Source organism: Alexandromys fortis, unplaced genomic scaffold, assembly GCF_014885135.2.
Source record: "Alexandromys fortis isolate MF-2015 unplaced genomic scaffold, M_Fortis_MF-2015_v1.1 scaffold_62, whole genome shotgun sequence".
NCBI lineage: Eukaryota > Metazoa > Chordata > Mammalia > Rodentia > Cricetidae > Alexandromys > Alexandromys fortis.
This window is the reverse complement of record NW_026067942.1, coordinates 678,932-700,287: the sequence shown is the minus strand read 5'-3', so window position 1 is coordinate 700,287 and position 21,356 is coordinate 678,932. Positions and strand designations below refer to the sequence as shown.

At 41.0% G+C, this 21,356-nt stretch overlaps 1 protein-coding gene across 2 annotated transcripts in view; it reads right to left on the bottom strand.

The window, feature by feature from the left end:
* Positions 1–21,356, bottom strand: part of Rab3gap2 (RAB3 GTPase activating non-catalytic protein subunit 2) — a 79,960-nt gene that overhangs the window by 16,993 nt on the left and 41,611 nt on the right. For both annotated transcript variants that reach the window (XM_050148135.1, XM_050148136.1), the window contains exons 10-22: positions 20,733–20,881; positions 19,296–19,375; positions 19,100–19,189; positions 18,095–18,234; positions 16,487–16,703; positions 15,663–15,806; positions 15,339–15,421; positions 14,474–14,538; positions 12,305–12,395; positions 10,016–10,143; positions 6,530–6,743; positions 5,600–5,697; positions 526–631 (exon numbers count right to left, since the gene is read on the bottom strand). In XM_050148135.1, coding sequence (XP_050004092.1) covers positions 526–631; positions 5,600–5,697; positions 6,530–6,743; positions 10,016–10,143; positions 12,305–12,395; positions 14,474–14,538; positions 15,339–15,421; positions 15,663–15,806; positions 16,487–16,703; positions 18,095–18,234; positions 19,100–19,189; positions 19,296–19,375; positions 20,733–20,881 — 1,605 coding nt within the window. The remainder of the gene's footprint in view (positions 1–525; positions 632–5,599; positions 5,698–6,529; positions 6,744–10,015; positions 10,144–12,304; positions 12,396–14,473; positions 14,539–15,338; positions 15,422–15,662; positions 15,807–16,486; positions 16,704–18,094; positions 18,235–19,099; positions 19,190–19,295; positions 19,376–20,732; positions 20,882–21,356) is intronic.

The window sequence follows — 21,356 nt, the reverse complement described above, 5'->3', positions numbered from 1 at the left end:
GTCCCTTGGAAGTGGAGTTACAAACAGTTGTGAGCCACCATGTGGGTGCTGGGAATGAACCTAGCTCCTCTAGAAGAGCAATGAGTGTTCTTAAACACAAAGACACTTTTCCTACCAAAATATTTCTACCAAAGACCATTTCCCAATGAAGTTACATCTTCTGATAGCAGAATTCCATTGTCCTGTATGAAAGAACATCACAAATGCACAGCAAATTTCTGACCAGTGCATGAAGACTTCTACAGCAATACTGCCACAGAGCCAAGGATGCAAACCCAGGCCTCGTAACAAAGGATCCTCCTAGCTTCACGCCCACTGAAACCTTTTCTACATTGTAGTCTGCCTTTGTGTGGTATTTCAAACACAGCATTTTGTTTCAGAGCCTTGAAGTGGAAACCCCGAGAACACGGGCCCATGAAACATTGTAGTCTGCCTTTGTGTGGTATTTCAAACACAGCATTTTGTTTCAGAGCCTTGAAGTGGAAACCCCGAGAACACGGGCCCATGAAACGCACCGTACCCTACCTTTCATCTTGCTCAGTAGGGACAGCATGGTATGAAGACAGCAGACAGACTGTGGTTTGTCCAAAATATCTTTTTCCTTCGAAAGCCAAACACTTAGGAGCAGAGACTAAAATAAAATAAAAATATATTTCAGCCTAAATAATATTTAACAAAGGGGAGATTTTACAGTTTCCTACCGTGTGCATGTGTACATGCTGACGTAGCTATCTGGCTGGGTGCTTGCTCTATCACGCAATGTGGGATCACACTGAGGTACACTGTCTACCTAAGAGATTCTCAACATCTACTGGCACCTGACTCCCACCCCCACCTCCTCTTAGGTTACATATTCTGTCTTCCAATCTAAGCCACAGTTAAGGAGAACACTGCCAGGAAGGACACCAGTGTGACATTCACCTGCAGAGTAAAGTGCTAGACACAGGTACTGAAAGGAGACATAGGGAGGGGCTTTGTTGCTCTTGCTTTGGCCAAAGACATAGGGACACGGTGAAGGGGAACAAGTATAAGCCACCAAATTCCTATTCTAGAATTCCTAACAAGTTCTGAAATACACACTGTAAACAAAACCACTTTAAGATTTGTGCAGCTTATTTGATGAAAATTTGAAGAGAACAGTGTCACCTCTGTGAGTGCCGGTGTAGCACAGCGTCACCTCTGTGAGTGCCAGTGTAGCACAGCGTCGCCTCTGTGAGTGCCAGTGTAGCACAGCGTCACCTCTGTGAGTGCTGGTCTAGCACAGCGTCACCTCTGTGAGTGCTGGTCTAGCACAGCGTCACCTCTGTGAGTGCTGGTCTAGCAGAGCGTCACCTCTGTGAGTGCCAGTGTAGCACAGCATCACCTCTGTGAGTGCCAGTGTAGCACAGCGTCACCTCTGTGAGTGCCGGTGTAGCACAGCGTCACCTCTGTGAGTGCTGGTTTCTATGCAACACCTCGGCTACTTATAAAATTGCAGTAGCTTTACACGGGAAGAGCTGTAAAAGCTGCTGGTTTAAATGTATTAGTTCACAGTGTGTTCAGTAAGGGAGGGCGAGGTGCTGAAGGTGCTGTGTGATGTAGATGAGTTTACACTTGACTTGAGATGTCTCAGGGCTAGGTACCACACATAGCCGCTGGCATTTTATTACCTCATTTGACTCAACAACAACCCCTGTGGCAGGAACAGCCTCGCACATTTCAGAAACTGTGGACAGAGTCCGTAACTTCCAGCACCATGCACATACAGAGTTAGAACTTTAGTCTACAACTAACTCAGATATTCTCATTTCTTTCTTTAAAAAGGTTTAAATCTGCATATGTATGTAACTTTTACATCTATGAAATCACTCACTTGCTTTCTCTCTTTATTGTGAAATCCACTTTCTCTGCCTTTTCCGTTCAGCTCCTTCCTAGCTTACACAACAACTTTAAAAACTCCAACTCTGCCCTGATTCTCCTCATGCTCATAAAGCAGTGGCAAATGCTAATAGCCGCATAAACCGTCTACTCTTCTGTCACTGGCTGATGTGATGGAAGGGGCTTTCAGAACTAAGATCAGATTCTAGCATGGTACTTCTACCATTGGTGACCCAGCACACTGCTGAGTCCCTAAAAATGTATCAAGGTCTCCGCTCTGCTTTAGACCACCCCCAACTTCACACAACCATTATTCATAACTAACAAACTTGTTCTCAGCCAGAGAACCCTCTCGTTGTTTCCTGCCTGTGTGCATGTGCTGGGAAGCAAAGGGAAGCACTCACTACCTTCAGGCTCGTCATTCTGTTGCTACTAGATGTACCTATTGGTTGTTATAAAATGTGTGACCAGAGTTTAGTAGAGGGACAGCATGTCTGCAGCTGAATGGTGGCATATGGCTGTCACCCTGCATTTATGAGGCAGAAGCAGGGGGGTCCTGAGTTCCAGACCTGTCTATAATACAATGCAAGACTCTCTCACTCTATCCTGCCCCCACAAAGAAACAAAATGCATCATGTTTTTAAATATACTTAAAAGATTTAAAGTCTCTCCAAGTTGGGTTTATGCCTCTGTTAACTAAAAAAGTTCAAGATGACAATTGAAGTGGCAAGCCAAGATTACTTTCAATGAAGACAGCTAGGCTAAACACACTAATAGCTTGTCTTCAAATTGTGACCTCCTCCACTTTTCTTGCTACTGACCCCACCCATGCCTACAGCAAATTCTGAACAAACGCAAAACTGTCTCCTTCCCAGTTCTCCCTGTGCCAGTATCCTCCATCTCTTGCCCAAAGCTGGCCTTTGTTCACACACTAAAATGGTTCTTCTCTTTTTAAAAATAATCTTAAGATTTCCTAACAGCTAAGCTTTTTTCAAACGTGGATCAGTACAAAATACAGATGAGTTCTCATCAGACCAGAACATAAATTTAGAAACACAACAGAAAAATACTCTAAACTTCAGGGACAATCAAAATGCAGAGACAAATTAGCACATAGGAACCAAGTGAACACAAAGGAGGACAGTCCGAGCCAGCAAAGCATAGGAATGCACTATGCATGATCTGAACATGATAGCATGAATCCACACATATGAACTATCTATTCCATAAACAGATAGTCATGAGATAATGCCGGGGTAACTGATTAGGAGCAGCACACACTATAAAATTTAGTGAACTCTTTCATTATATTAGTTAATATCTAAGAAGGAAATAGAAATCCCATGGTTCCAATGCCAAAGAGCTCACACTTTTACATCAGTACCCTTAATGCTATACTCCTGCACTCAAAGGATGCAGGACTGCCAAGACACCATTTCCGAGTCTCGCCTTCCTACACAGGGCATTACTGGTCAGTCTTTCCCCTGAGCTGCATTTTCTAGTCCTTCCTGAACACAAACGGAACTTGATAAAGCCATAACTGTTCTGAAAACACGAGCATGCTAACATATCTATACAGTAACTAAACTGAATTGTAAACGCCTGGAAACAAATACATCTAAGATAGCCTCTCCTCTGTCCATAGCACCTCTGTCCACAGTACCAGAGACGACTGACCCCAGGGCCTTTGCACATTCCAGGCATTCACTTTACTATGGAACTGATTCCCTAACCTTCATTTTACTTTTTAAATTTTGGGACAGGGCCTTATTGAGTTAAGGCTGAATATCCACAGCCCTGGCAGGCCTGAAATGTGTGGTCCTGCTTCCTCTCCCCTAGAAGATGGTATTATAGCATACTATGTTTTCACACATACCCGAAATTCCTTCTTAAATTAGTTTTTTTTCTTTCCTTCCCCCACCCTGCTGCTGAGACTCCTCTCTCCACCGTGAACTCCTCTTTTTATGTTTTGCCATGAGAGAATATCTCACTGTATAGTCCAGGCTAGTCTCAAACTCATGGCCATCTTGCCTCAGCTTCCTGAGTTGCTAAGATTACATGCATGCACTTTCATGAATATAATTCTAATAAAGTGGTTACATATTATGTGTTAAATGGAAATGCAGACAATAAATTTTGTTGTTCCTGAATACACAATGTCAACTTACAAGCCTTCCTTCCAACAGCTCCATCTGAACCCCTTTCTCACGGGTTTCTATTTGGGAAGCACTGCCAATTTGGTCGTGATAATAATAATGTGGACTGCTAGTGAGGAAGACCTCTGACATCACTTTTGGTACTCCACAGGACTCATGCGTGTGTGTGTAGACACACACACACACACACATGTACATGTAAAAAGGGGAAGAAAAGCAGATAGGCAGACACAGTGATGTCTCAGGAGCCCTTCCTATCATGTCCTTAATGTTAATATCTTACCCAAAATCAAAACCAAGAAACTAACATTGGTAAAATCTGCTCAGATTTCATTTGTTACAATGCATGTATTTGTGTATGTGTGCATGCAATTTTGTTCTGTTCTGTTTTGTTTTCCAAGACACACAGTGTAGTCCTGACTGTCTTAGACCTCACTTTGGAGACCAAGCTGGCATCGAACTCAGAGATTTGCTTGCTTCTCTGCCTTGACGTGTTTGGGTGGGAGCCTTATCATGCAGTTTTAGAGTGTGAATAGTTCTCATCAGTCATCACTACAAGCAAGAGAACAAAGTATCAGAACAAGACCCCTGGTCATTATGCTATTTCACAAAGGTTACACAGAAACCCCAGCTTATATCTTTTGTTTGTTTGTTTTCCCGAGACAATGTTTCTCTTTGTCCTAAGCTGTCTAGGAACTAGTTCTTGTAGACCATACTGGCCTCGAACTCAGAGATCTTCCTGCCTCTGCCTCACAAGTGCTTGTTAATCAGGTGTGTACCACCACCGCCTGGCTAGTTTGTATCTTTTAAAAATTGGCCTTTTCCCACTTCCTATATTTTCCTTAAGGAAAAGTTACACTGTGTTTCTCAGTGGTTCATTGTTTTTATTATTGCAAAGTACACAATAAAGAAAAAGTTTGCTTAAAACTTCACTTACTAAAACACATTTGCTTACTGATATCCATGTGTAATTTTAACAGTCTTATCTCTTGAGGTGCATGCTTTCACAGACTAGCAGAAAGAACCCATCCTTAAAGGACTTCTAAATGTTCAATAAAAGTCCACTCGAACATAATGAGTAAGCTCACAGGGGGAGGATGTCCAAATGCTGGCTAAAACCTGAGCTGTGTGCTGTGTGAATGTGTGCACGAGCAGGAGGCAGTAAGGAAGGAGCGCTGAGGATGATGAGTAACTTCCTTCCTCTTTGTATTTTAGTTTTCTCACTGGATGACTCTTCTGTTTCACATGTGTGTAAAGATTCTATTCTCCAATATTTAAAGCTGGAAAACACTGACAATATTATACATATATATAAATAATATAATTTAGAGAAGTTTGTTTTTTAAGATCTCTTTCTTTCTAATATAAAAACCGATGAACAAAATCTACTGTAAATGCATTCACCTGTTAAGTTATATATTTATTTAAGGCTGAAAATTTATGATAACATAATCTTAATATAGAAATTACAATTTTCTTTGATCATTTCAGGTTTTTTATGTATGTTCTTGACATGCTAAAGATAATGATTTGAAACTTAACGTGTCTATGTAACTTTTGCAGAGGGTTCAGTAAGAAACCCTTACCAGTAACTGCTGAGGACTAAGTCCGGCAGACTCCAGAGTGTGACACATATCCTCCGTGCAGCTTTCTCCGTGCAAACACTTCCAAAAAAAGAAACTGCCTAGTGAGACAAACAAGCATGTTATAGACGATGAATGTTCAGATTAATAATCTTCCTTAGGTGCAAACTGGAACCGGAGAGCAGCAGGACAGCATGAGAGAAAACAATCTGTTGGTGTTTTGTTTGCCAGGGTTCTTTCTACATAGACCTTGGAAATCACCATGTAGACCAGGCCAGCTTCAAACTCTCAGAGACCCCTTTGCCTCTGCCTCCTGAGTGCTGGGATTACAGGTCTCAACACCGAAAGAAAAGAACTTAATGTCTGAATTAATTTAATTAATTGATTTAGGAGAACAGAAGGCAAATCATTATGCCTTAGCATTGTCTCCTGTGTGCATTGTACATGCATGTGAATGGGTGGAGGCCAGGGGTCAATGTCGGAGGTCTCTTCAAATGCTCCCCACTTTTTTTTGAAATAGATTGCTCACTGGACATGCAGTTCATTAGTTAGGCAAGGTGAGGTGACCGGAGAGTCCTGGGGATCCTCTTCTCTATGTCTCTCCAGGGATAGGACTATAGGCAGATGCCACCATGCCTGCCTTTTTACATAGGTGCTGTGATTTCAAACTATGGTCCCTAAGTTTGCACAGCAATCACTTTACTGACTGAGCCATCTCTTCAGCCCCAATACTTCCTTTGTAGAAGGCTTATTAACACAATTTAATTTGTGTGAAATGGTATGTGAGTACCCAGAATACATTGCTGACCACAAGGAATCATTTGGTCATTGCATTTCAAACAAAAACAAACACTGAGTTGCTGTACACTTGCACTAGGACTTCTTCTGCACAAGAGTGAGGGCATTCGGAGCAGATGACAGGATGTTACCTACCTAGAGCCACATACTCCTCTTCACTTATCTTCTTTATGCTCAGCACACCCTTCTCATACTCTAGATATTCGAGGAAGGTCTTGACAGGTAGCACTCCGTCTGCATCCTCAGAAAACCGGACAGTGGTCTTGGTGTTTTCTTGTTTGTACTTCTCTAATAAGGCCCGGAGCTTCACAAGTTCCTTTTCGTCCAGTCTCAGCAACACAGCCAAGTCCTTCAACAGTAAGAGTAAGCCATGTCTCTATGAACTGCTACAAAAGCTAGCCCCTTATTGGATCTGAGAGTCAAGGTAGTTGAGCAATGGTGACTTTAAAAATTAGTATGAAATATAACAGAGGTAATGTACTGTTTTAAATGTTATTTTGAATGACATTTCATGAATATGGTGTTATACATGTAAACTAACCTGGAGAAACTACTACTAAGAGTGCCATTTTCGGGATTTCTTTAGAGTACTATATACTCTTCTAAAAGTTAGGGCCTAATAAATATGTACCATAAGATAGAAAATAATCCAAGTATGAAAAGTATAACTTCGTTTTCCATGTGGCTGCATGTCTGTGCAGCAGGAACAGTACACCACAGACATAATTCTCAGCACCTTTGCTCAAAGGTCCTCTTTGCAACCAGAGAGACAAAGATGTCACAACTCAACTAGAACTGGCCAGTCTTTCAACCAATTCACACAGGACATATAAAGACACACTACATGATATCATTTTTTCTGAAAACCCTGTAAATCTGCCATAGCAAGGAAAACCTTTCGCTGAGTGTTACACAATTAAAACCACAATCATACACATTCAGCTTTGTTTTGTTTTTGTCTTTTTGAGATGGTGCCTTTATATCTGGAACTGCAATGTTCTCTCAGCCCTCCAAGCAGCTGAAGCTCCAGGATAGTAACACCATGCCTGGTTATTCTCTTTTACCGGGCACATGCAAGACCATTTGCTCTTGATGAGAAGAACCTAAGAACTGTGCAGGCAATTCTTCCTGTAAGCCCCCCTCGTCAACTTGCACGTTCCTGGTGTTTACAATACTGAGGTAGACGGTCTGATCCTAAAGAACTGCTTTCACAATTTTTAATGGTAACTAGAGAACACCATTATGAGTGTTTTACTAAAATGTTAAAATCTAAAATCCTCAAAACCAGTAGATATAATGTACTCTATCATTTCTCAGTTTAAAATTATTTATATAGTTGTATATGTAAACTTAACTTTCAATAAGACAGGCTAATTTTTAAACAAGTATTATTGGTGACTTGAAAAATGACTAAAATCATTTTAATAAACCTGCCTTGGATAAGCAGAAGACATGGGGCTTCCAGGCTGGGCAATCTACACTAGGGAACAGTCATCTGAGAGGAAGACAGACACTCTATCTCTATCCATTCAGGGAAACTACATGCATTTCTTAGAGCAAGTACTGCACTATCCTGAAGACTGACAGCGACTGTCACTACTTGATGTCTCACAACTCAGACAATATTTAGTACAGTTATCTTTAATACTGTGATATGAGATAGACTATTTTAGAATTTTATTTCAGTATATAATTCACAAAAGAACAAGCAGCATTAGTTAACTAACAATGCAGAAAAACTGACCTCTTTTGCAGAATCTTTCTTTTTCATTTTTCCTGGTTTTTTGAGACAGGGCCTCTCTGTGTAGCCCTGGTTGTCTAGAACTCACTCTGTAGACCAGGCTGGCCTTGAACTCAGAGATCTGCCTAGTTCTGCTTCCTCCCAAGTGCTGGAATTAAAGGTGTGTGCCACCACTGCCCAACTTGGCAGAATCTTCCATTTTCTTTAAAACATGGCCAGTGAGACAGCTCAGCAACTGTAAGTGCTTGTCCCACAAGACTGATGGTCTGCGTCCAGCCTCTGGAACGCGTGGAAAGAAGCAACTCCAGTTGATAGTTGAACTCAGCCTACCACATAAGCTATGGCAGGTCCACACACCACACTCACAGGCAAACAGACATTAATAATAATATGAAAAGTCAAGAAGAGAAGTTACAGTTTTGTCATAACAGAAAATATTTTTATTATGAAGTTTTTCAAAGTACCTTTTTTTTTTTCCTGTTCAATCACTTTAATGCTGTTATGACAAATCTGTAAAAGGTTCAGGACAAACTTTGTTTTTTGTTTCTTTTTAATTACAAAACTAAAAGGTGTTAGAATTTTTTTCTTTTTTCTTATCCCAGCTACAAAATACTCTGGGGGAGATGCTTTATTCTTATCCCAGCTATAAAATACTCTGGGGGATATGCATTATAATTTAAAATATATAATACTGCACAAACAACCAAAAGGTTAATTAAACTAAAATAATTATAAAGAGAAAATACCATCCCATAAAAAAAAATAATTTAGCATTCTCTCCAACCTACCCACTTCACTGAAGGTTTGACATGAGGTGCCCACCACTACCAGCGCCCCCTGTCAAGATCCCTTTAAGTCACCAGGGGATGCACCAGCACACAGACTACCAGAATTCTATCTTTGTGGCCCTCACTGAGAACCAGGCTGAAAGTCTTCAGGAATGAGGTCCTTCCTCAGCAGAGGGCTGAGAAGCAGGCCTGCAGATGGCTGTGAGTACTCACTCCTGCTCAGCACTTCACAGAGCTCACAGCTGGCTTGTGCCCTAGCTAAGGGGTCAAGGTAGGTGATTGCTTGCAGCAGGTATCCAACCAGGCAACACCCAGAAGAGCCTGAAATTGGCTCCCTCCCTTCTTGGGAAGGGGAAGAAATACAAGAGCAGACTCTTGCAGCGGCACAGCTGGGCTAAGGACTTGGGTTCATCTGACATGGAAAAGCTCTCCAGCGCTTTTTCAGAACTTTTTAAAAGTCACCTGTGGTGGCATGAGTGGGAATGGCCCCCATAGGCTCACAGATTTGGGGTGACTGTTGGGGAGGACTAGGAGGTGTGGCCCTGTTGAAGAAGGTGTGCTACTGGAGGTGGCCTTTGAGGTTTCGAAAGCCCAGCCAAGCCCAGTCTCCTTCTCTGCCTGTAGCCTGTGGATCAGGATGCAAGCTCTCAGCCCCACACCTGCCTGCATGCTGCTTGCCATGATAAAGATGGACTAACTAACCCTCTGAAACTGTAAACCAGGCCCCTAATTAAATATTTTCTTTTATAAGAGTTGTCTTGGTGATGGTGTCTCTTTAAACAATAGGACAGTGATTAAGACATCACCTTAAAAATGTGTTAAGAAAAATTTAAGGAGTGTAAGAGTTAAGATGAATTAACAATGAGATTTAATAGTTTTGTATTTTTACAAAATATAAATTTGGTAATATAAACTAAGCATCAAGAAATAGAAAAGAGGCATGATAGAAAAAAATATACCTTTAAGTTTTTAAAAACAACAAAAATCCACCCTAAACCTTTAATTTTATACTTTTTACTCAAAAAAAAGTTTAAGAATTGAAAATACTCAAAGGGATGATTGTGCATAATACTAACATTTGTGATTACTTACGTTATCAGAGAACGGTGTGTCTGAGTGAAAATCAACAGAATTTAACTGGCTGACAGATTCGTAAAGATGTAGTAACTTCAGCTGATTGGCACAAAACTGCAGCAGTCCTTCATCCACAGACTCGAGCTCTACAGGAGAGGAAAAACATATTAGATATATGTAGCAGACTCATAAAAAGGCTGTCATAATCTCTTAAATATAATTCCTCAGTGGGTTAAATACTGATATTAACCTATCATAGATTTTGAAAGCATAGATAATTTTCCATTCCAGTAAGTAACAAATCTAATTTTCAAGTGAAATAACGTTTTCTAATAAGGGGAGAAGAGGTACAGAGCAAAAGCAGGAAATCTTTGAGTGGCACTTTGTGTGTGTGTGTGTTCGTGTGTGTGTATGTGTGTGTGTGTGTGTGTTTGAGACAGGGTTTCTCTGTGTAGCCCTGACTATTCTAGAACCCTCTGTAGACCAGGCTGGCCTTGAACTCTGAGATCTGACTGCCTCTGCCTCCAAGTACTAGGATTAAAGTGCAGCACCACCGCCCAGCCTGTGGCACTTCTATTTAAAGAAACGTGTCAATACTCAACTTCATCCCAGCACAATGCACTTGCTGTGCTCACCTGAAGATGTACAAGGATGCCTAGCTCTGCTCATTAGCAAGGGGGTCAAAGACAAGGAGGATGCTTGGTTCTGACCAACTAGGGATTGTGACAAATGTATCTTTAGGACAGCCTGGCAAAAAGACCTAAAGTAGAAGTTCACTAATATCCTCCAATAATTAGGTTTGTTCATGAGGCATACTTCTGCATGATAATTTAAATATTTCTCACTAAGGTAAAACAGATAAATATTCTCTAAAAAGGCAGATTTTGGAAACTTGAATAACTCTTACTTAAGACAGAGTAACAGGAAACACTTATGTTCTCACAGCTATAATAAAACAGCATACAAAATTCTTCAGAATGTTTAGGACTCCCATTTGTCAATCAAACTTGATATTGAGATTTGCTTTTTAATTGTGGTTGTTATCTGGCTTATTCTCTACATAATACCCAATCTTTTGTTAATGCTCTCAAGGGATGTGGGGCTTTACAAGCATGATATACATTTAAATGAGCTGTTTCCACTGAAGTGTGAGCTCTAAGAAGGTCACAATTTACCAAGAATTAGCTTTTTGTGTCTACTAAAAACATCAAAATGAAAACCTCAAAGTTAGATACTTTATGACCTAAAGGAATTTAATATCAGGCTTTTTAAAAAAAATTTTAAGCCATTGTAGCCTGGCTTAAACATGACTAGGCATAAATGTAATCAAATATAAATCTAGTTGTATATGTTTTACTGTTAGGAAAAATTCACAAATAGATGATCTAGATTCATGCTACTGCACACCATAACTTAACTAATACTAGGAATTTTAAGCCATTTTATTTTCAAGCTCAACTGAGTAGAATATGTAGTTAAAACAATCAGTTTCCAATATGATTCCTTTCCGACAAGTTGAAACAAACAGAAACCAGCCCCAAACCTCAGCCCCCCTAATCCAGTCACAGGTTGTGAATTCTGAAACTCCGTCCTCTGTCCATCAGAGAAAAGGGTGAGCCTCGCAGATGCTCTCCACCAACAGAACATCACTTAAAGGATAAATATTCCTGATAATTACCCCAGTCAGAAAATACTCTTTAGGAGACAAGGCAAAAGCCAAAGCCAACAAAAGAACCTGCTTGGGTTTTGTTGTTGTTTATAAGACTGGTCTCCTGTGCAACCCTGGCTGGCCTTTGGACTCAGAGACACATCTCCTTCTGTATCCTGAGAGCTGAGATTAAAGACGTGCACCATGGTCCTTAGTGCTACTTGGGTTTTACACACTATCAGCTCAACACCCTCAACCCAATGGCTTTCACAATGTAATAGCTTCTCATCATTCTTTTAAAATTTTTATATTGTTAATTAATTTAATTCTTTGGCCCAGGGGGCCCACAATTTTATTCTTTAATATTTAAAACATCACTTTTATTATTTATTTAAGAATTTGATACATGCAAACATGGACAAAAAACTTCCTAAAAACAGTTAATATATTGGGACAGTTCAGTTGAAAATCAAGTGTGAATATGAGATGGGAAATCTTTTCAAGTTCCCAAGTATTAAGTGTATATAAGGAGTAAGTACCCTATTTTATATCTACCTGCCTATCCTCCTATCAGTCATCTCTATATTAATATGTGAAAGCATCATATGTCCCACAAAGAAATATACAATCTGAAGTGAAACCATAACAATAGCTATTACCTTGATTTTTTAAAGTGTCCATTAAAGTCTGAGTAACGTTTCTAAGGCAGGAAAATGATAAACGCTCACTGGCCAAAATGCTTTCCAGAGCCTAAGAGAAAAGGAGTGAGTAATTCTGGTGATTATACAACAAACTCGCTTTCATTTTATACACAGACTTAGATCTCTGTAATCCCCAATTCAATGCATACACCTGAAAATTCAAGTTACATCAAGGAATCTGTAAGTAATCCTCTGTCCAGACTGAGAATGAGAGAGAGGGCAACTGCTGGCTCACACAGTGGCCCCACAACATGGAGAGGACAGCTATTCTCCAATGGAAAGTCTGAACTGGACTCCGCCAGGAATGAATGAGAAGCAGAGGTAAGTGGCATGTCGTTATAAAAGCTGATGACTTCGTGACCGCTTGCTGCATGTGCAGTGGCACACTGCCATTTCCTCCATGGCTAGTTAGACGTAGCACCCACTCTACCCTCCCTGCTCTCAACCCATCCAGATGTTTAAACATCTCCATCCACAGGTTTTTAAATGCTTCATCAAGGAGTCGGGAACAGTTAAAGTTCATACTTATCCTTTTACATTGGCACATTAAATTAGACGTTAACTAATGAGACACATGGTTTAAAAACCCCAACCCTAAGTCGGCTGTGGTAGGGCATAGGCCTCCAAGCACTTGGAAGGTAGAGGTAGGCCGATACCTGTCGGTTCTGTGTAAGCCAGAGCTACATACTAAGACCCTGTCCAAAAATAAATAAGGGAGACTAAAGACAAAGATGAGTCTCAGAGCACAATGACTTCTGTGTCTGAGGGGTGAAATGGGTGTGAGGCAACCATCCATAGTACAGACCAGACCAGAACCCAGTGTAAACGCGATCCTCTTCCTCCTGTCAACAAGGCAGGCTGGTGGGCGAGCACACTTTCTCCCCATCACTGGACTCAGTTTCCTAAAGTCTTTACTGGACACTGCTTTTCCTCTAGTGTTGGAAGGCGACAGAAATTTTGATTTTTTTTTCCTAGCATTTTACATAAGATCTAAGCTTTTGTGTATGACTTGATGGGAGAGAAAGACCCCTTCGGAAGACAATGTGCCCGGCCATCGTCCCAGCTCTGTGATGGCATCACAGAGAGAACTCTGTGTACATCTTTCTCTACTTGGTTCACTAACCCCTCTCAGCCATGCTCAATAACTGAGTTGTGTGTCCTGAGGAAAACAAAAACCAAAGTGCTCGGTGGAATGGGAAATTAGAGTAAAAAAATCACAAGAGACTTTCTTGTTCTACAATAAAACAAAGAACATTTTTAAGTGACTCCAATAGAAATCACTCCTCCCCAGTTTCTCCCAGTGAGATAATATACACACTGGTCTCTGCCCGTGGTCTCTGGCATATCGCTCCTCTCTAATTTATAACATTATATAATTTATAATTTCCTGAGTGACAGGGGCTAGAAGAATCTGTTCTAGAGACTGGTTGTGGCCCCCGCCCCTGGAACAGGTGTGCTAAACCCCTATAGACAGAGAAGCTGGGAGAATGTTCTCTTGTAACGTTTACTGATTGCCCCCCGACTCCTGACACAAAACTCCTGAGACCATTGTAGCTCCATGGGAGAGAACACAAATATCTTCTGCTTTAGTGAGGCAGTCTCTGGCAGTCTCACGATGGGGCTAGTTACCACGGCAACCAGCCAGGTGATTAGAGAACTATAATTTTTAGCCCCACTCCTAACCTCTGGGGAGGAGAAGCACTTAAAAATAAGTTGACCAATAATAGCCAGTGATACAATCAATCATGCCCAAGTAATGAAACCTCTACAAACTCTTGAAGGATAGAGGTTCTGGAACTTCAAATTATACTAAGGCTTTATAACATGCAGAGACTCCTGGAGGGGACAGGGAGGCCACACCCCCTTCTCCACAAATACTGCCCTGTGCACCTAGCTAGTTATCAGTATTCTTTATAATATCTGCTTTTATGCTTCCGCTATTCCAGATTTATGCATGGGTGTGTGTGTGTATAAAGCACATGGAATTACATATATGTTAAGATTTTTTTTTTTTTTTCAAAAAGAGACAACAGACACTCCTACATGGGGGATATGAAAATAAATTTCTCAGGATCAAGTGATACATCAGTTTCTCAGCAGGAAATTTCATTTACTATACACACTTACTTGTCTCTTGGTTGCAGGGTACTTAATATCAAGGATCAACTCCTTTATTTCTGTTTCAAATGAATCTATAGTGAGAAAATCAAATTGGAATTTTAAATTTAGTAAAGAAAGATGTTTATGAAAGAAAATGAGCGAATACACTCTCTGCCACTCTAAAGGATTCACAGGATCCTGTAGTGATATTTCATTTGTATTTTAATAAATAAAGCTTGCCTGAAGATCAGAGAGTAAAACAGCCCCACTGGTCAGCCTTACAGACCAGGCAGTGGTGACACACATCTTCAATCCCAGTAGCCATACTAGTTTGCCATAGAAACCAGCAGTAGTGTTGTATGCCTTTAATCCCATCCCTAGAGAGGAATATAAGATGGGAGGAGACAGCTCTCACACACAGTCTCATTCTGAGATTCCTGGAGGCAGAGTTACCATTTGAGACTGAGGTAGAGGTAAGAGCCTGCAGCTGGCATTTTTTAATCATGCTACATGTTCCCTCTCATTATCATTTTACTGAGAAGTTTTAATCAACCCACTATGAGCACTTCTCAACCTGTGGGTCATGACCCCTTTGAGGAGTGGCATGACCCTTTCTTTCACAGGGGTCGCATATCAGGTATTTACATTACATATCAAAATTACAGTTATGAAGTAGTAGTGAAAATAATTTTCTGATTGAGGGTCACCACACATGAGGAGCTGTTTTAAAGGGTTGCAGCATTAGGAAGGTTGAGTCACTGCCCTCTCCGAGCACTGAGAGAAGATGTCATGTCCCTCATCTCATCCTGGAAGAGTGCAGACAGCTCAGGACAGCCAAGTGCTTTGCTGCACTCAATGCCGTGACATTATGTTTTTGATCAGAGACACCTACCAGGCTCGGGTGACTTTGATTTTAGCAGGGCTGCCAGTTTCTTCACCAAGTGCAGGTCCTTGGCTCTTTCACTCTTCTTATCACTAAAATAATAAACACAACTCATTATACAATATACATTTTTGTTCTTTCTAATCCTGATGCAAGCCAGCTTGGGCTTTTGTGTTGTTGTAGTTGATATACTTCCTACTTAACCTCAAAGGATCATCTAGTGATAAGATAAACCACAAAACACTAACTACAAAACAAGCAAGCAAACTCCTCAAGGTAAAGAACTATGCAAGCTGTGCATAGGAGTCGCAGCAGACAAAAAGCCACTCTTACCTCAGTGCTAAATGGAAAGGCACGTTCACCGTTTTTACACTTGCAGACACCGGGTCAACAAGACAGATCTGGTAAGTCTGAGGCTGCCAACTCTGACTTGTCACGTTGTTTAAGCCCATTATTTTGTAGCCGGGATACAGCAGCCTAAGGCAATCACATACCAGTGGGAGATTATAATCAGCAGACAACTCTGATCACATAAGCTTCATGAACTTCGGGGTATCTGCTGGGCAAATACACACTGATGCCAGAAGGCTGGGCAAGGCAGAACTACCTCAGATGGAGAGGTCTACTTTCTTCAAAGGTTCTAGGAAACTGTACAAACGCAGTTACTCTGTAGCCCAATGGCAAATAAAGCATGGGCCTTGCTTAGCATCATCACTGGGAAACTAGTGGGTTTTTTCTTTGGTGTCTTCACTGATGTGGAAAGTCCTTCTGCATATGTATTGCTTTTATTGGTTAACAAATAAAGCTGCTTTGGCCTATGGCAGGGCAGAATACAGCCAGGCTGGAAGATATATATATATGAGAGACAGAGAGAGAGAGAGAGATTGCAGAGTCAAAGAGATGCCATGTAGCTGCCAAAGGAAATAGCCACCCTGAAGGTTTCCAGTAAGTTACAGTCTCATGGTAATATACAAATATAAATGGGTTGATTTAAGATGTAACAGCTAGCTAGGAATATGCCTAAGCTGTTGGCCAAGCAGTGTTGTAATTAATATAGTTTCTGTGTGATTATTTGGGTTTGAGTGGCTGGGAAACGAATGAGCAGTCTCTTTACACTTCACAACATAAGCAAAAGACAAATGGCCAGAGCAGCTTACCTGCAGTGCTTGCCCACGTTGAAAGCTCCCACCCTTGGTCCTTGCTGTGTGTTCCACACTTCCAAAATTCCCCTTCGTGGCGCATAGATCACAAGGAACTGAGCTACTCGACTGGGACCCTGAGTATTTCCAAAGGGGGAAAACTCCCCCTTTTCTGGTACTCGTTCATGGAGGTCCTCTACAATCTGAATCCATCCGATCTGTGCGTCTCGGTACCCTTGTAAACAGAGAGGGGTCGCTAGTCAGCTTACTCATCTGGGCTCAAAAGCAGCTCCTCATGCACTTCTGACTATTTAGGGGGAAGACAAGCCAGAGAAGTATATCATCTTTCTATCATTAGAGATCTTAAACTGAAAAGATAAGAAAATGTAATAACCTCTCACCAAAACATCAAATTTTAGTATTTCACCATGTATACTTGCTTCAGATCTCTCTTCTCTTTAAAAAGAAAATATTGCAGATATCACCAAAGCTTCTTGAGTCCATCCCTGCCTTGGCTCCCACTCCCTCCCTTCCCTCTCTTTGAAAGATTTCTTCCCTTAAAACAAAAGATCTGGGAGAGTACTCGTTTGGCCAGCTAAAACATAAGCTGTCCTCCCGCTGCCCACGCTCCGTGGTGGGACGGAAGATGAAGAGCAGCAAAAAGAAACCTAAGAGCAGATGCTGTCTTGTTTGGGGGATCCTCTTACAACCAACACACTTGGGAAGGACACGTGAGGCAACAATGTCAGCAGCAACAGTGGCCTTAGTGGCGAATGGAATGTGGCAGGGACAAGAAGCTGACAATGACAGAACTGAAAGTAGGTGCAGGAGGAAGAGGTTAAATGTTTTGGAATATTAGTTTAAGATGTGTCTCATCCATTTGTTTAATGATGCAAAGATGTGTTGCATGCTTTTCTGCTGCATTTGTTTAGCTCTGTAAAGCTGTGCCACTCTGCCTGCCTAAAACACGTGATGGTCTAATAAAAAGCCAGGCAGAAGAGAGAAATAGGTGGGGCTGGTGGGCAGAGAGAATAAATAGGAGAAATCTAGGTAAAAGTGAGGAGCAAGAAAGGGAGGAGAGGAGGATGCCAGGGGCCAGGAACCCAGACAGCCACAGAGTAAGAAGGAAAGAAAGATATACAGAATAATGAAAGGTAAAAAGCCCAGAGGCAAAACTTAGTTAAAGAGAAATGAGAATATTTAAATTAGAAAAATGGATTAGAAACAAGCCAAGCTAAGGCCCTGCATTCATAAGCAAGAATAAGTCTCTGTATTTATTTGTGAGGTGGAGGGCAGACTCCCAAAGAGTAAAAATAAAAGAACCAACCATAGTTAAAAGTGCCTATGATGAATTGGAGGTATAGTTCAGTGGGAGCATATGCAGGGTCCTGGGTCCAAAACCTAGCACCACAAACAACAACAAACCCAAACTAACCAGACAAAAGTCACTGCTTTAATTGATGATGTTCCAATTAAGTGTCGGCCAAGTGTTGTTGACCTGACTTGACATTAAAAAGAAAAACCAGAGTCCTAAATACTGTTACTAACCAAGGTGAAGGAGATAAAGTTTCTCAACTATTGGGGTAAGATTGAGGCAACTTTTCCTCCACTTTTGTAGGGAAGTACCTTTCCACATCCGTATTGCAATTCCTCGAGCAACGTCCAACAAGATAACTCTGCCAAAATCATCTGTGACTGCTGCCAGGGTGTTACAAGGTGACAGGCATATGCTTTCTCCATGGCGTCTAGAATCCGGAAGTCCAAATCTGTCATTAAAAAATAAAAAAAAATAAAAAAAAAAATGAAACCTAAAATCACACTCAAAGTTAGAAATGCAAAATAACAAAATTCACAAATAAAATAAACTATATCTATATCTTTGTGTGTGTGTGTGTGTGTGTGTTTCGAGACAGGGTTTCTCTGTGTAGTTTTGGAACCTGTTCTGGAACTCACTCTGTAGACCAAGCCTATCAAGAAGAAATGCGACTTTATAACCTCTTTGTTTACAGAGTAATGATGCAAACCTACAAACCTCAAAAAATTGATTTTACTAACAGCTAACTAGTCAGCTTTCTCCAGGTGAAGAACATCTTTTTTTTTTAATATTTATTTATTTATTTATTTATTTATTTATTTATTTATTATGTATACAATATTCTGTCTGTGTGTATGTCTACAGTCCAGAAGAGGGCACCAGATCTCATTACAGATGGTTGTGAGCCACCATGTGGTTGCTGGGAATTGAACTCAGAACCTTTGGAAGAGCAGACAATGCTCTTAACTTCTGAGCCATCTCTCCAGCCCCCAAGAACATCTTTAAAAAGAGGAGCTTGAGTATTATTTTTATAGTGGTATTTTATGTTAGGTAATAAGCAACAATTAAAAAGCCAAAATCAAGTCCTCTCTTCCCAAAAAGAAAGTAACAACAAGACATCCACTAGTCAGAGATGCCCTGCTCTGTTCTAGAGTAAACAAGGAAGTGTTAGCCTCTCCAAGGAACTCATGTTCTGGTTGAAAAAGAATTACCCATGAGGAGTAATTCTCAGAAGACCGCTGAGTCAGGGAATCAGGAAATCAACTATAGCCCCAAGAGCTGCTTGAGGCAGTGGAGGAGAGAACTGGCCAACTTGCCTCACAGCTAAGGGAGTAGCTGGCTCCATCTTGGGCTTCTGCTTCTGGACTGTCTCTTCTTCATGCTTGCTTTTCCAACCAAGCCAACCACTAGAGGGGAGACAAATAAATCAAATAAACTAGTAGACACTAGTCCAAAGTCTAGGCACAACCAAGGCAGACCCACATCAGAGCAGTTAAGATGCAGCTTCATTACCTGGCAGCACTAAAGAGAGCAGAAGTCAGTTTACTTGCAACTGCGAGCGCGACGTGAGACAACAGCGGCTGAGTGCTTCCCTGCAAGACAGGCATGCGGAGAAAACTGAGAGGGAGCCTGACTTCTCAAGGAGCCTTACAGAAAAATGCAAGTTGCAAAGTCTCTGTGGCAGCAGCTCCTCAGCAACAAGACTGAGCAAGGCCAGGATTTATAGGTAAATCCACTAGTGGCCCAAGGTGCTCCACAAGTATTTTGGCCTCAGCAATGCAAACTAACACACTGCCTGAAGCAAGGGCTTCCTGTTGTGTCCGCTGCTGCTGGCCTAGAACCAACCTTTAGGGTTTCTCCCTTTAAACTGTGCTTAATGAAAAGGAAAGAGGCCAATAAGACAACGCACACACAATTAGCTTTCCCCCTTCCTTTCTTTTTTAAAAAAAGTAAATATATATATTTGTATAAAAGTAAAAAGATAGATCAGCCCACCCAGAGAAGGCTACTTTTTAAGTGACAAGTGCTGCCAAATGTAACAATGAACTTCTCTCTATTTTAAGAACCAATTTTCAAAGCTTATATCAACTCTAACGGGAGTGTGCTGTCTCACAGTTCTTCATTTATCCTAATCCCTGGTGGGTGGACATAATTAACAATCTGCAGCTCCACCAATATTTAAACAAAATGTAGCCAGCAAAAAACTTAGGACTACCAAGACAAAAAATTATTGGTTTTACCTCAGATTTTTGTTTCTCACACACACATACACACACATGCATGCATGCACGCACGCAGATAGTGGGGAGCTGAGAGCAAGGTCTCATGTAGCCCAGGCTAGCTTCAAACTTGCTATGTAGCAGAGGATGACGTTGAATTTCTGATCTTCTACCTCTGAATTACAGAAGTGCACTACCACGCCTCCTATGTGTTGCTGGAGATCAAACTCGAGGTTTCAGGCAAGCTAAGCAAGTAGTCTATCAACTGAAGTACACCTCAATGCTTTACCTTGATTTTAAGGGCTTTTCAGTTAATCTAAATAATTTAGAAGAACCTTGGACTGGTGACATGGCACAGTGGGTAAAGTGCAGCATAAGCCTCATGACCTGAGTTCAATCCCCAGAATCCACATAGAGAAGCCAGATGCAGCAGTGTACATCTGTAATCTCCACATTTCCACAGGGAGATGGGAGGGGGAACTGGAAGCTCGTCTCGGCCAGCTACAAGGTAGAGGAGCAAACTTCCAAGCATTGTCCTGAGTCTCACACACGCACATCTATACACAATAATTTAATTATAAAAAAATTTAGAAGAAACTTGTGATTAATTTTAGCTTCAGATAAAAAGCTTAGAATTTTAAACTTCATCTTTCTAAGGTTATGTTACTATATCTAATTTTTAGGCAAGTTAAAAAATTCAGATTAGCTGTACTCACGATGGAACTCGTACCTCTAGAGCATAGAAGAAGCCAGTGAAGGGACTGGACCCCACAGTGATATACTGAGACATGGCAGGTGGGCTGTTTTTAATTGTTGCATTAATCCCCCCTATAACGGAAGCAGTCTTCATCTGATCAAAAGGCGAGAGAGTCATAATACCTTATAATTAAAAGAAAAAAGAGACAAGAACCACAGTTGGAATATATTATAATGACTTCACTTGAGTGATTATTTTTACTTCTGTTCTAAATGCTATTGAGTTAGTTTTATTTCAAAACTTACAAAATACACATTTGAAAGTGCTGATAAATATTAAAAGCATCAACCTGAATTGCAAGCATGGCTGTTTTTTTTTTTTTATCTCCATTACTTTAAAGACCCCTTACAATGATATTACTATTTTAGTAACTGTTTCAACCTACTTATTTTTTCCTTTATTTATCAAGAAACACTTGGGCTCCTTTCCGTTATCATCCAGCTTAGATCCACGTTCCACGACAGCCCTTCCTACAGGCCCTTATACTAATCTTGCTCCACGCCCTCCAGAGTAGATCTTAACCTCGGAGTGCCTGAAGTTTCTGCTCTGGAAAGAAATGGCTGTGGACACACACGAGTCCCATCCCAGCCCCACTGC